At 31.0% G+C, this 14,184-nt stretch overlaps 1 protein-coding gene across 6 annotated transcripts in view; it reads left to right on the top strand.

The window, feature by feature from the left end:
* Positions 1–11,312, top strand: part of LOC143068370 (striatin-3-like) — a 49,405-nt gene extending 38,093 nt beyond the window's left edge. For all 6 annotated transcript variants that reach the window (XM_076242370.1, XM_076242372.1, XM_076242371.1 and 3 more), the window contains one exon: positions 6,009–11,312. In XM_076242370.1, the coding sequence (XP_076098485.1) occupies positions 6,009–6,178 (170 nt within the window). In that variant the 3' untranslated portion in view covers positions 6,179–11,312. The remainder of the gene's footprint in view (positions 1–6,008) is intronic.
* The last annotated feature ends 2,872 nt before the right edge of the window (positions 11,313–14,184 follow it).

The raw sequence follows: 14,184 nt of genomic DNA, 5'->3' as shown, positions 1-14,184 counted from the left end.
TTATCTTGTAAACGGTCCAGATCCCCACCCCTAAACCATATATATTCTTGAATGGGACGATAAAACAAATCAAATGAAATTAAAGGGAAGTCCCCGGGGGTCATCCCCACCCTGTTCAATTTGAGAATGTGCTATTATCTTGTAAACAGTCCAGATCCCCACCCCTAAACCATATATATTCTTGTAGGGGACAATAAAACAAATGAAATGAAATAAAAGTGATGTACCTAGGGGCTCACCCCACCCCCTCTTGTTTGAAAACTTGTAAACAGTCAACATCCCCACCCCTAAACCATATCTATTCTTGTATGGGACAATAAAACTTATCAAATGAAGTTAAATGGAAGTTCCTGGGGGTCACCCCCACCCCCGTTCAATTTGAGAATGTACTATTATCTTGTAAACGGTGCAGATCCCCACCCCTAAACCATATATATTCTTGTAGGGGACAATAAAACAAATCAAATGAAATGTAGGAAAAGTCTCTGGGGGTTACCACCACCCCCTCCTGTTTGAATACTTGTAAATGGTGGAGATCCCCACCCGTAAGCCATATATATTCTTGTATTGGACAAAAAATCAAATCAAATGAACATGGGACCATATAAATGGCGAGTTATGGGAGCGTTGTTTGGGAGACTTCGTAACAGCATCCTGTTACAATTACTTCTTGTTATTTATTATACGACCGCAAAAATTTTAATTTTTTGGTCGTATATTGCTATCACGTTGGCTGCGTCGTCGTCGTCGTCCGAATACTTTTAGTTTTCGCACTCTAACTTTATTAAAAGTGAATAGAAATCAATGAAATTTTAACACAAGGTTTATGACCACAAAAGGAAGGTTGGGATTGATTTTGGGAGTTTTGGTCCCAACATTTTAGGAATTAGGGGCCAAAAAGGGCCCAAATAAGCATTTTCTTGGTTTTCGCACTATAACTTTAGTTTAAGTGAATAGAAATCTATGAAATTTTGACACAAGGTTTATGACCACAAAAGGACGGTTGGGATTGATTTTGGGAGTTTTGGTTCCAACAGTTTAGGAATTAAGGGCCAAAAAAGGGCCCAAATAAGCATTATTCTTGGTTTTCGCACAATAACTTTAGTATAAGTAAATAGAAATCAATGAAATTTAAACACAAGGTTTATGACCACAAAAGGAAGGTTGGGATTGATTTTTGGAGTTGAGGTCACAACAGTTTATGAATTAGGGGCCAAAAAGGGGCCCAAATAAGCATTATTTTTGGTTTTTGTACCATAACTTTAGTATAAGTAAATAGAAATCTATGAAATTTAAACACAAGGTTTATGACCATAAAAGGAAGGTTGGGTTTGATTTTGGGAGTTTTGGTCCCAACAGTTTAGGAATAAGGGGCCCAAAGTGTCCAAAATTGAACTTTGTGTGATTTCATCAAAAATTGAATAATTGGGGTTCTTTGATATGCCGAATCTAACTATGTATGTAGATTCTTAATTTTTGGTCCCGTTTTCAAATTGGTCTACATTAAGGTCCAAAGGGTCCAAAATTAAACTTAGTTTGATTTTAACAAAAATTGAATCCTTGGGGTTCTTTGATATGCTGAATTTAAAAATGTACTTAGATTTTTAATTATTGGCCTAGTTTTCAAGTTGGTCCAAATGGGGGTCCAAAATTAAACTTTGTTTGATTTCATCAAAAATTGAATAAATGGGTTCTTTGATATGCCAAATCTAACTGTGTATGTAGATTCTTAATTTTTGGTCCAGTTTTCAAATTAGTCTACATTAAGGTCCAAAGGGTCCAAAATTAAACTAAGTTTGATTTTAACAAAAATTAAATTCTTGGGCTTATTTGATATGCTTTATCTAAGCATGTACTTTGATTTTTGATTATGGGCCCAGTTTTCAAGTTGGTCCAAATCAGGATTCCATATCAAGTATTGTGCAATAGCAAGAAATTTTCAATTGCACAGTATTGCACAATAGCAAGAAATATCTAATTGCACAATATTGTGCAATAGCAATTAATTTTCAATTGGAGTTATCTTTCTTTGTATAGAATAGTAGTTGATAATATATGTTGGAAATTTGCCAGACATGACTATGATGTCATTTTCTATTTTTATTTGCCAATAACTTTATGTAAATAACTTCATTGGAAATTTGCCAATATAAAATGTTGCTGATGAAGCTTTTTTTCCTTATCTTATCTCAAATGTTTTTAGATAATGTATGTTGGACATTTGCCAGACATGACTATGATGTCATTTTCTATTTTTATTTGCCAATAACTTTATGTAAATAACTTCATTGGAAATTTGCCAATATAAAATGTTGCTGATGAAGCTTTTTTTCCTTTTCTTATCTTAAATGTTTTTAGATAATGTATGTTTGACATTTGCCAGACATGACTATGATGTCATTTTCTATTTTTATTTGCCAATAACTTTATGTAAATAACTTCATTGGAAATTTGCCAATATAAAATGTTGCTGATGAAGTTTTTTTTATTGTTTTATACAATAAACAATGTATATTCACTTTTACTACCAACCAATCTTTACCATTCAGTGATAACAAGCACTTTATTTTACATTTTAATATTTTATGATGTATTTAAAAGAGTAGTTATTGTTGCAAACTCCATTAGAAATTTGAATTGATATCAGTTTTGGAAAAAGGGAAACGGGGATGTGAAAAAAAAAATGGGGGGGGGGGGGGGGGTTGAATTTTTCTCATTTCAGATTTCATAAATAAAAAGAAAATTTCTTCAAACATTTTTTTGAGAGGATTAATATTCAACAGCATAGTAAATTGCTCAAAGGCAAAAAAAAAATTTCAAGTTCAGGCTTAAATTAAAATATTGTTTGTTTGCAGTTTACCGACCGACCCTTGAAAATCCTCCCGACTGTGAAAATTTTATTGCTTTAAATTTGAAGAAATTTTTTTTAATACTTCTATTGACGCGATCCGGAACTTTGGGTCCTTTCCGGAAATGATTTAAAGTCTGGGTCAATTACGCATTTCAAGTTCGGTTTTTCTTAGCTTCCCGTCAAGCGTACATGTGACCATTTAATGATAAAGCACATGGAAATTGTTTACAGGTATCCATGAAGTCACGGAGGAGTACTTTACGCTGTCGTCTCGTGTCAATTTGAAGACAAATAACAAACAAAAAAGTTTATTAGTAAACTGTTTATACAGATTCAGGCACATGTAATGATGTGTGATGATATCATTGACGATGATGCAGCGGATATTCATAACTGACACGATAACCATTCTGTCTCAAACAAATCGGGTACAGAATCTGTGGAGCCTGACTTTATGGAACCAATTTCAGTGGTTAAATAAATCAACAGCAGCTTGAAGTATGGCATATTTTCTACAAATCGTTGTGAAGACGACAAGGATGAAACCACTCCTCCGTGACTTAAATCTTCACGGATATCTGTAAACACGCCTGTACGGAGGAAGGGCTCATTTGAAATGTTAATGGATAATAGATCATGCCAAATCAATAAGAAGCAACCCTAACTACACAAAGATGTAGAGAAAATGAATGGTTAGCTTGAAAAATAAATATACTCTCTCTATATTAAATCTATCTTCGATTGCAATGAGTATGCTCCTTTAGGATAAGGGGGGCTGCCCCACTCATTGCAATTATTCTCTTTCTTGAAATATTAAATATACCCAAACTGTGTGGCCTGTGTGAATTCAATTAAACCTAGTGTTGTCAACGGTTAACCGTTCGAACGACCGAATACCGAATACCAAAAACGCTAACCGGTTAACCGGGCTTTTTTTTCAATTTTAATAGATTTGATATAAATTTGTATTGAAATCATTAAATATTTATGTTGTCTTTAAAAATTGTTGTCTTGGTAATTAATTTGACAGATCAATTGTCCAGTATATTAATTGCTATTGTTAATCCAAAAATATAAGATTAATTAGAACTTGTCTCTGAGCTCGGGGCAAGATATTAAGGAAACATAATTAGTTACATGTTTTTTTAACAGTAACTTTAAATCAGTGATACGATTAAATTTTACCATTCACTTCATTATTTCATTTTTGATCTAATATTGTGTAAACCGACATCTGAATCATGTGCAATCTCCGTCGTGCAAGTCTTTGTCATATTTTAAACGAAAAGCTAACTTAAAAAAAAAAAAAAAAAAAAAAAAAAACAACGTGAATGTAATCAAATATACTTGATGGATGGATAAATCAATTAAAATTAAAATACTTCAATATAATTCACATTATTTTCGGAAACAACAAGTGAAAATGAAAGAATCATCGGTTTCAGACATATTCAAATCTACGAGATCAAGGTTTCTATTTTTTATTTTTCAATCTGAAGTTAGTACAAACGCCATAGTTGATACCTTTTATTTGATTAAAAATCAAACCTCGACAGGAATCTTCACAGACAAGCCTTATAATACCAAAGGACAAACTTCAATTTATGGTATTATAAAAACGTAAATGTATGACTTGAATGGAAGGTATTCACATTGACACTCATACCACATCTTCTTATATCTATGTGTAGGGTACTATTGAAAAAACTTTCAAACATCAACTTAAACTACCGGTTAATCGGTCGAACGATTATCCGAGTAACCGGTTAGGCAAAAGTGTACGATTTGACAACACTAATTAAAACATGTCCTTAGGAGCTGTGCTGCCAATTTTTTTTATGCATTAAAAACATTTCAGTACAGACCATTTACTTTTAATGGGGTGCTATGGATTTCACCCCAAACTTTAGATTTCTTTGGTTTTCATTAAAGCCTGGCAAAAATATAACCTTATCACATATAATTAAATATTGTTAGAAATATGAAAACAGTCGAATGTCTTAATACTTTTTTTTCAAGTTGCCTTTTTTTCAATTGAGGAAGATTCAATGGTTATTTTTTTTTTATTAAAAATACACTCTTTAATACATTGTCTTAAAAATCTTTAATATCTACATTTTTCTGATGAAAATACTCTACTCATGAAAACATTCTAGTCAAGAAGCATACATGTCTGAATATATTTCTTTAAAACAGTTCTAGTCATAATGACATTCCTTGTTTATAAGTGTTCCAGTATTTAATAATTATACCATATTTTATGTCATAAATTGGATAATGACACTATGTTAAAGTTTCAGTTTTGGTTAAAAAGTTTTTTATCTGAAAATGCCTGTTCATTTGATGTTGGTTTTCAGCATGTCCAGTGTTTGTTGTTTTAAAATGTTTTTTTTTTTTCTTCACAAGAAACTTGGTTTAGTGTAACTGCTTGTTTAAACTGTATTTTGGCTGATAAAATACCTACCGACCCTTCAGTCTGAAGGTACAGTCGGAAAACTGCAAACAAACATATTTTTAAGGTTGGCCTCATTAGACCACATTCATTCTGTGTCAGAAACCCTATGCTGTGTCAACTATTTAATTTTAAATTTAAATAAGTTTGAAGAAGAAATCTTTAATTGATTTGTAAAATCTTGACATTTGTTTTGTGTAAAAAAAACCATGTAATGTCAAAAATTTGATCACAATCCAAATTCAGAGCTGTATCACGTTTGAATGTTTTGTCCATACTTGCCCCAACTGTTCAGGGTTTGACCTCTGCAGTTGTATAAAGCTGCGCCCTGCAGAGCACCTGGTCTATTTATATGTCTGTAATTATTTATCTATTTAAAGTTGTGCATTTTTAGAGTATTACAAAAGCTGCTTTTGTCTCTCCTTATTAGTTTGTATTCCAAGTTTGTTAACCAATCTAGTAAAATTAATGGTCTAAGACTCCTTTCGATTTTTATGATTCTAGACTCACCTATTTCTACATGCATGAAATAATCTTTGACTGAAAACAAATTTCAAAATTTACCTTTATTCAAAATAGCAACATATTTGTCTTTCATGAGAAGTTACAAAAGATGTTGTATTTATTAGTCATAAAGTTAGGCATTAGTATTTGTGTAAGGCCAAAATGAAATGAGTTTAATACTATGTTTCTCCTTTTTTACAGGTCATGATTGCTCTATTAGGTTATGGAATTTGGACAGTAACACTTGTGTACAAGAAATAACTGCACATAGGAAAAAATTTGACGAATCAATATTTGATGTAGCTTTTCACCCGTCAAAGCCTTACATAGCCAGTGCTGGAGCTGATGCATTAGCTAAAGTGTTTGTATGACCCGGAAAATAAGGCTTAGGATATAGCTAATTACCATTCAATGCAAAAAGTAAAGGCCCTGGCCTAAACTGTCTGTGCCCAGGGAACATAATCATGCTGTGTTCATTTGTAAGCTTGGAACACGAGGAAACGTATGTCCGGAGAGAGAGTAAATATTCATGAGAATTTGTAAAAAAAAAAAGATTTTGTATTTAAGAAGTTTTTGTGTAGTGTACAAAAGACAATTAACAAATTAGATTTTTAAAACAATTTGCAGATTTATTTATGTTTAATACAGTAAATCTATGAGTGATACACAGTTAGTGCTATTCAAGTTTTTCTTTCATTCGTTATATTTCAGTTTATATTGTAGGCAATATAAATGATGCTAGCAGACACAAATTTTTGGAGGGGGTTCATATTTATTTATCCGTCCATACAAAAGTATAAATCAACAAAAACATATGAGAGGGGTTGGATAGGTATTTGGTCCAAATATGTAAAGCAATAATTAGCGGGAAATTTATACAAATTTGAAATAACAATTTGACCATATGATATATTCCAGTGATGACTTTAATTAACAAGTATACTGGTATTTACAATTGAAAATGAGATTGTTTACAAAATATCTTAAAAGGGAATTTAGTGTTAGATGTTATGTTATTTACTGAAATCAGTAAATTATGTTTTAATAACCCATTAACAATGAATACCAAAAGGAATTAATTGTATCCATATTATGGACCACCAAAGTAACCCCTTAAATGTTCAACACATCCTTTTTATATATAAACAAAATGATGTTTTGTTTTTATTTCTTTTTGCTTTCTATCCTTATATGAAGGTGAAAAAAGAAGAGCAAAAGTAAAGATAAGTAATTATGTTCCCAGTCCCATGGCCTATATATGTGATAAAACAATGTCACGAATTCATACTAACATGTTATGTGTATAGTTCACAAATGTGACAGTTATTTATTTATTTCAATTATTAAAAAAGTGTATTGCAACTCATCACTTATTTTCATTCAGTTAACAATTATGTTTTAATAAGCATATCAGAGATTAAGTTATGATTTATTGTTCATTTTATGCATTTATTATTTCAATTCATTTGTATGTAGTTTCGCTATAGATACTCATTTCACATCAACAATATTCTTTCTCACCTTTATATATATACCACTTATATATATTGCAAGTATATATTAGATTTTCAGTTGGATTAATGCTTGTGAACCATCTAACTTGAAATTATATTATCTACCTCTTATAAGTGAATTGTAATCAGCAAATTTATTCAATGTAACTCAGTTTTAAAGATAGCTCACTTGTTTTAAAGGCATAGTATTCTAAATTTTGTCATCTATCAGTATGCTAGATATACCTCTCCAACAAATGTGCTTTATTCATTGTTTCTCTATGAAGATTGAAAATCGTTGGAGATGCCCAGTCATGCAGTCAAATTTATCATACAAGGGATGTGTTTCATTTGTTTTTGGTCCTATACATACAGGCATAGATAATGGGAAAGTACACCTCCTCATATTTATATTGACAACTCAGATATTCTAGGAGAAAAATTGTCCAAAGAATGAAAACCAACACTTCATAAAAAAAGAAGGTAACAAACTGACATGATGTCAATTTTCCAACATAAGAAAGGTATTACTATATAAAACTTATTTGCCCGATGGACCATTGTGCAATAAAACACCCGCTAAATCCAAATTATAACTGTCAGAATCAAAATATAGGTATGAAATATCATAATTATAAACCAAGGGTATATATCTTGAGATATTAAAATTGCAGTTAATCTTTTCATTCTTTCTCTCCATAGTTCAAATATCTTACATTAAATGTTTATCTACAATCTGTCATAAGCATATATAACCAATTTTTAATATCTATGTATTGTATGATTACTCTTGTTATACGTTTATTTTTAACCTCAGATTTACTCGATTTACTCCCATAGAAGTTTGTGTAGTATGTTAGCATATACTTTAGTTACTTGCACTGATGCAGATGAAGCTTAATTACTATTTTATTTATTTTTGGAAGCAAACCAGTAGAATGCATGGTTTGGAAAAGGTTGTTCTAAATACAAAATAATGATATGTTTATGTGAAAGAAAATACAAAATATATAAATATTAATATTGAAATATTATTGACAAAAATCATAATTAATATCGGTGAACATATATTGTTTCATTTGTTCTAAATACAAAAATAATATAATATGTTTACTTGAAAAAAAAATACAAGATATATATTAACAATGAAATATTATAGAAAAAATTCATAATTAATATCTGACAGTGAACATATATTGTTTCATTACTTAAATTCATATATGAATCCATGTATTACATTTATAGTCTTTTCTTCTTGACTTTTTTATTTAGAGAAGAAAGGATTTTATCTAAAGATAAAGAACTATACCTCAAAAATAGGGTAGAATTTAGTAAGAATGTTAAAACAGTAAATTGTGTATTCTTAATAATTCTAAAAGAACAATCTTTCAGCCAAATTGCAGATTGAAAAGAAACAATTATATATTAGAAAGATAAATAATTTATAATTTGCAAGAAAGAAAAATGCTAGTCCAATAGATTACACACATTTAAATGTTGCATATGCATACCTAAGGAAAGTTATCAGCTTGTTTCTGTTCAAGTTCTGTATTTTTAGAAATTTGTTTGCTATCCTAGAACTACTTTTCACTGAAATTAAGTTAAATGATCAACAATCCTTAAACTGGAGTTTCGGTTATTACTAATTTGTCAAAAATATTCCTTAATATATTTGAATTGACTGAAACTTGAATTCCACTTTGATGAGTTATCATCAAATTAGTAGTCAAATCTTGCCAACTAAAAGCAAATTTTTTAACAATAACAAATTAAAGGATAGGGTGGCGTGCTCATTTTCGCCATATCTTTCCATGTTTTCTACAGTTTATGTTCAGGTCTATACGTTTTTGAAGTATACTGATATTTCTATAGGAAGATAACTTCAAATGCAAAATATTCTTAAGCTTGAAAACTTGTTTTTTTGAAAATAATCATCTGAAAAATTAGACTAAAGGGTGTTTGAAATTGCCTGATATTTTGTCTATGGGGGACACATATTCGCCATTTTTAGACATCTACTTAAATCCAAATAACTGCAGCTTTAAACAATATTTTTCAAATCAATTTCATTATAGACGGCAATAGCAGACATTTCATAGGTGTACAAAACTAAAATTTAGGGCGATCAGTCAAAGAATTAATAAGAAATACTTCTTTGAAATCGGGGTTTTCATTCAGGAAATTGGCCGAAAATCGTTGTCCATTTTTCGGTTCTATCCAGTAAAGTGACGCAATTTTGTCGTAGTTTAAAAAATAATCATAGTTGTTGTAAAAATTTAATTTACCGGCATATTTCTTTCATTTCAGCCATCCTTTGAAGTTTTTACACCTCAAAATCATAAAACGGCGAATATGTGCACCACACTCTAGTTGGTTAATAGTTTACTGTAGACAATTATACTTTTTTTATGAAATTCTCAACAAATGAAACATAGGTATCACAATTGCTAATGTTTGTGGTTAGGTAAGATTTAAACTAACCCCTACAATTAAATTTAGTGTTCACAATTTTATCAGCATTAGTGCATCTCTTTAGGTACATTGAATTTTAAAATGTAAGCATACTTTAATGGCTAGAAGTTTTTGATTGTTAATTTTAAAACAATCAATGATATTTGGGATGCAGTTGCATTGAAATATTGCAAAGGGAAATAAGGCAATTATATAAGAAGTACTTTAAAAGTCATATAAACCACTTATCCCTTTATGTTGCTTTTTGTCAATTTTGCTGTAAGCACGTTAGACAACTTTATTTTACTCTACATTTCAACAGCTGATAATTGAATTTGATTTGAAGTAAGTAATAGTCATTTAAGAAATTAAATGACTGGCATAATATTTTACAAAATCTAATATTATACATGTCAAACAGGTTTATTGATTAATCAAGAAGTTGATTTCGATCAGGAAATGTCAAAATAGATACAATCATGTTATAATATGTATACTGGAAGTGTGCTTTATATGTGTACCAAAGATCCTTTAAATATGGCTGTTCTTAATTATCCTGTCTTCCTTTATCCTAGGTTTAGTGTTAAGATTTAGTATGTAGAAAATGTCATATTAGACAAAGACACTATGTTAGATTGACAGTTCTAGTCAACTAATATATCACAATCTGGGTAATACTATTTATAGTGCTATTATTAGATAAGTATTGAAGCAAAAGTAAATGATGGAAAATGTAATGCCATGTTACTTTTTTGAGGTAACGAACAACTGATATGTCAAACTTTACTTTGCTTTGATTTTTTAGTCATCATGTATATGATGTGCCAAATATGTATATGTATGGTTTAGGATCTATGCATCTTAGAAGAAAGGTTATATACAGAGTTTGTACTTCATCAGGAAAAGCTTTTTTTAAATTAAAAAATGTCTGGACTATTATAATTGACATTATATTCAGAAAGAGAAAATTGATAAATGTCTAAGATTTGATTTATTTCGTACGACATGTAAATTTTTTAATACAATTGTTGCAAGTCATTTGTTGAATGTATTTTTTTTAGAATAACTTGTGTGTTTTGCTATGTCATTGACCAATTCTGTATTCTGCATGAAATATTGTTTTTCACAAAAAAGGTTTTGTGTTGACATCAGACCAGACAATATGTTTATCTCTATAAATACCTAAATCAATTATTACATCAAAAGATTAGTCTGTGATTTATTACTTTGTAGATTTTTATTGATGGATCTAAGGGAGTCATGTCTTTTTATTTTGTTGTGCTCAACAATCTTACACAGATACCTTTCAGAGATAAAAATGTTGAAAGCATAAAACTTGGATATTCTTTAGAATAGATGTGACTTTAAACAATGATTTAACTTTTCTTCTTATTTAAGCAACAAGCTTGTGAATGATTAGATGAAATGACTTTACTCTATATAATAATAGATAGTCGTTCCACGACTTCTACATTACAATCATAAACATTTTGGTTCAGAAGATAAACCGCAGCTAATATATGTATGTTTTTGATCATAAAATATTAAAGTATTAAATATATGTTAGTGTTTGTGTCAATGAATGTATTCTACTTTTCAAAATTGACGACATGCTTGTGCTTGATTATGAAAGATTATAATTTTTAACCGGATTTTTGTGACAAAAATGTCGGTTATTGATTTGGGGATGTACGGCGGGCGGGCGGGCGGGCGGTCGGGCGGGCGGGCGGGCGGGCGGCAATCAAATGTTGTCCGTGCATTAACTCATGAACCGTTCAACCAAAGCTTTTAAAATTTTAATATGTTATTACTGACAACTATTCGAAGGTCAAGTTCAATAATGGCGATTTTGACTTTTACCGTTCAGGAGTTATGGTTCTTGAAAGATTGAAAAATGGAGTTGTCCGTGCATTTACGCATGAACTGTTCTACCAAAGCTTCCCAAATTTTAATATGTTGTTACTTATGAAAGAATGGAGGTCAAGTTCAATAATGACGAATTTGACTTTTACCGTTCAGGAGTTATGGTTCTTGAAAGATTGAAAAATGGAGTTTCCAGTCGTGTCCGTGCATTTATGCATGAACTGTTCTACCAAAGCTTCCGAAATTTTAATATGCTGTTACTGATGACAAAATGGAGGTCAAGTTCAATAATGACGATTTTGACTTTTACCGTTCAGGAGTTATGGTTCTTGAAAGATTGAAAAATGGTGTTTCCCGTCGTGTCCGTGCATTTTCTCATGAACCATTCAACCAAAGCTTTTGAAATTTTAATATGTTGTTACGGATGACAAAATAGAGGTCAAGTTCAATAATGACGATTTTGACTTTTACCGTTCAGGAGTTATGGTTCTTGAAAGATCGTAAAATGGCGTTTCCATTCAGGTTGTTGCATTTACTCATGAACCATTCAATCTAGGCTTTTCAAATTTTAATATGTTGATACTGATGACAAAATGGAGGTCAAATTTGATATTGACGATTTTCACTTTCACCATTCATCAGTAATGGTTCTTGTGATATTGCCAGGACACAAATAAATGTTAATAAATCCGGTTTGCTGTCGTTGTGACAGCCTCTTGTGTATATATTGTTACTACAGTGTAGACTTGGATATTTTCATGGGTTGTTATATTTTAGCCTTTTTGATACATAGGGGTTAAATTTGCACATCAAAACTAGAAGTATATTCTTTATTCAAAGCTATTAAAATTTCATCCTTGTTGCATGATCATGAAATAAGCAAAAATAACCCTTGCATGAAAATTACCTCTTCTATAGTATTTCTGCAAGCAGTAATTATGGGACCATTTTATTGTCTGTTTTCAACATTGTCTTCTTTTACTCTATTCTGCAATTTTTGCAGTGGTTCATAGTTATCAAAGATATCAAACTTATAATTTGATGTGTCAAACGCACTTTTCACCTGCTTAAAACTCATCAGTGATGCTCAGATAAAAAAGTTAGAAAGCCAATTAAGTATAAACTGAAGAGCATTGAGGACCCAAAATTCCAAAAAGTTGTGCCAAGCATGGCTAATCTATGCCTAGAAAAAGAAAATTCTCAGTACTTCGAATAGTTCATACTTTTGTAAACAGTAAAGTTATAAAAATGACCGTATAATTGATATTCATGTCAACACTGAATTGCTGACTACTGGGCTGGTGATACGTTAACAAGTGGGTACTTCATTGCCGACTACTGGGCTGGTGATACGTTAACAAGTGGGTACTGAATTGCTGACTACTGGGCTGGTGATACGTTAACAAGTGGTTTCTTGGGATTTATGTTTAGCTAATTAGTAATGTCTACAATCTACAAATATCAACCTGATACTCTTCTGACTGTTGATCTCATAATTGAACAGAACAAAATATTTCAATGAGGGCAATTAATGTCGAATTAGAACCAATGTTTTATCAGATCTATCAGCATCCTAGAGTTCTTTATTTCAATAACAACTGCTTAAGTACTGACAAGATTTATAAAATACTTACATGAAGAAGAAAAACTATGGTAGAAAATGAGGTTATGAAGAAACTAAGGTGGCAACTCCCTCGGACGATTTTGACTAGTATGCTTTATGTCTTTTTTGGTCATATAACTCTTTTACAAGTCCACATTTTTCTACATCCCTGGCTTTCAAATGTTTGATCTTCAGTTTTGACATGAATATCAATTATATGGTCATTTGTATAAATTTTCTGTTTACAAAACTTTTGAATTTTTCGAAAAACTAAGGATTTTCTTACCCCAGGAGTAGATTACCTTAGCCGTATTTGGCACAACTTTTGGGAATTTTGGGTCCTCAATGCTCTTCAACTTTGTATTTATTTGGCTTTTTAACTATTTTGATCTGATCGTCACTGATGAGTCTTTTGTAGACGAAACGCGCGTCTGGCGTATAAAATTATAATCCTGGTACTTTTGATAACTATATATTCATGAAGAGGTTAAACTGGAAAAGTACTTCAAACATATTTAAATATATTGATTTGGTGTCGTGCTGATATTTGCAGGAACTATAAATAATTACACAAACAACTTAAACCGTTAGTTGTACATAAAAAGATCCAAGTTGTATATATTTCTGAATTTAAATAGAAATGAATGGTTATAAAGTCTTTAATTTGCTGGAATATACAGGCATGTAAATGCCATCAGATGCCCATCATCTTACATATTTGATCAAAAATAGCTTGCTGGTAATATTTGTCTTTTTCATGCTGCTGTTTCAGGTGGCTGAAAAAAAAAGATGTGAAACTGTAGGACCTAAGTGTAGTCTAAATCCTGGACACCATCATTTACAAAGTATCTAACATGACAATTACGTTTCAATGTTGTCCTTAACTGCATCAGCACTTTACTCTTGTGTTATAAGCACATGGTAGCAAGGAATTGAGGAGTAAGAGCAAAAACTGAAAGGGCTTGAG

Source organism: Mytilus galloprovincialis, chromosome 3 (genome assembly GCF_965363235.1).
Source record: "Mytilus galloprovincialis chromosome 3, xbMytGall1.hap1.1, whole genome shotgun sequence".
NCBI lineage: Eukaryota > Metazoa > Mollusca > Bivalvia > Mytilida > Mytilidae > Mytilus > Mytilus galloprovincialis.
The sequence above is the reverse complement of the archived record's forward strand: the minus strand, read 5'-3'. Positions and strand labels throughout refer to the sequence as shown.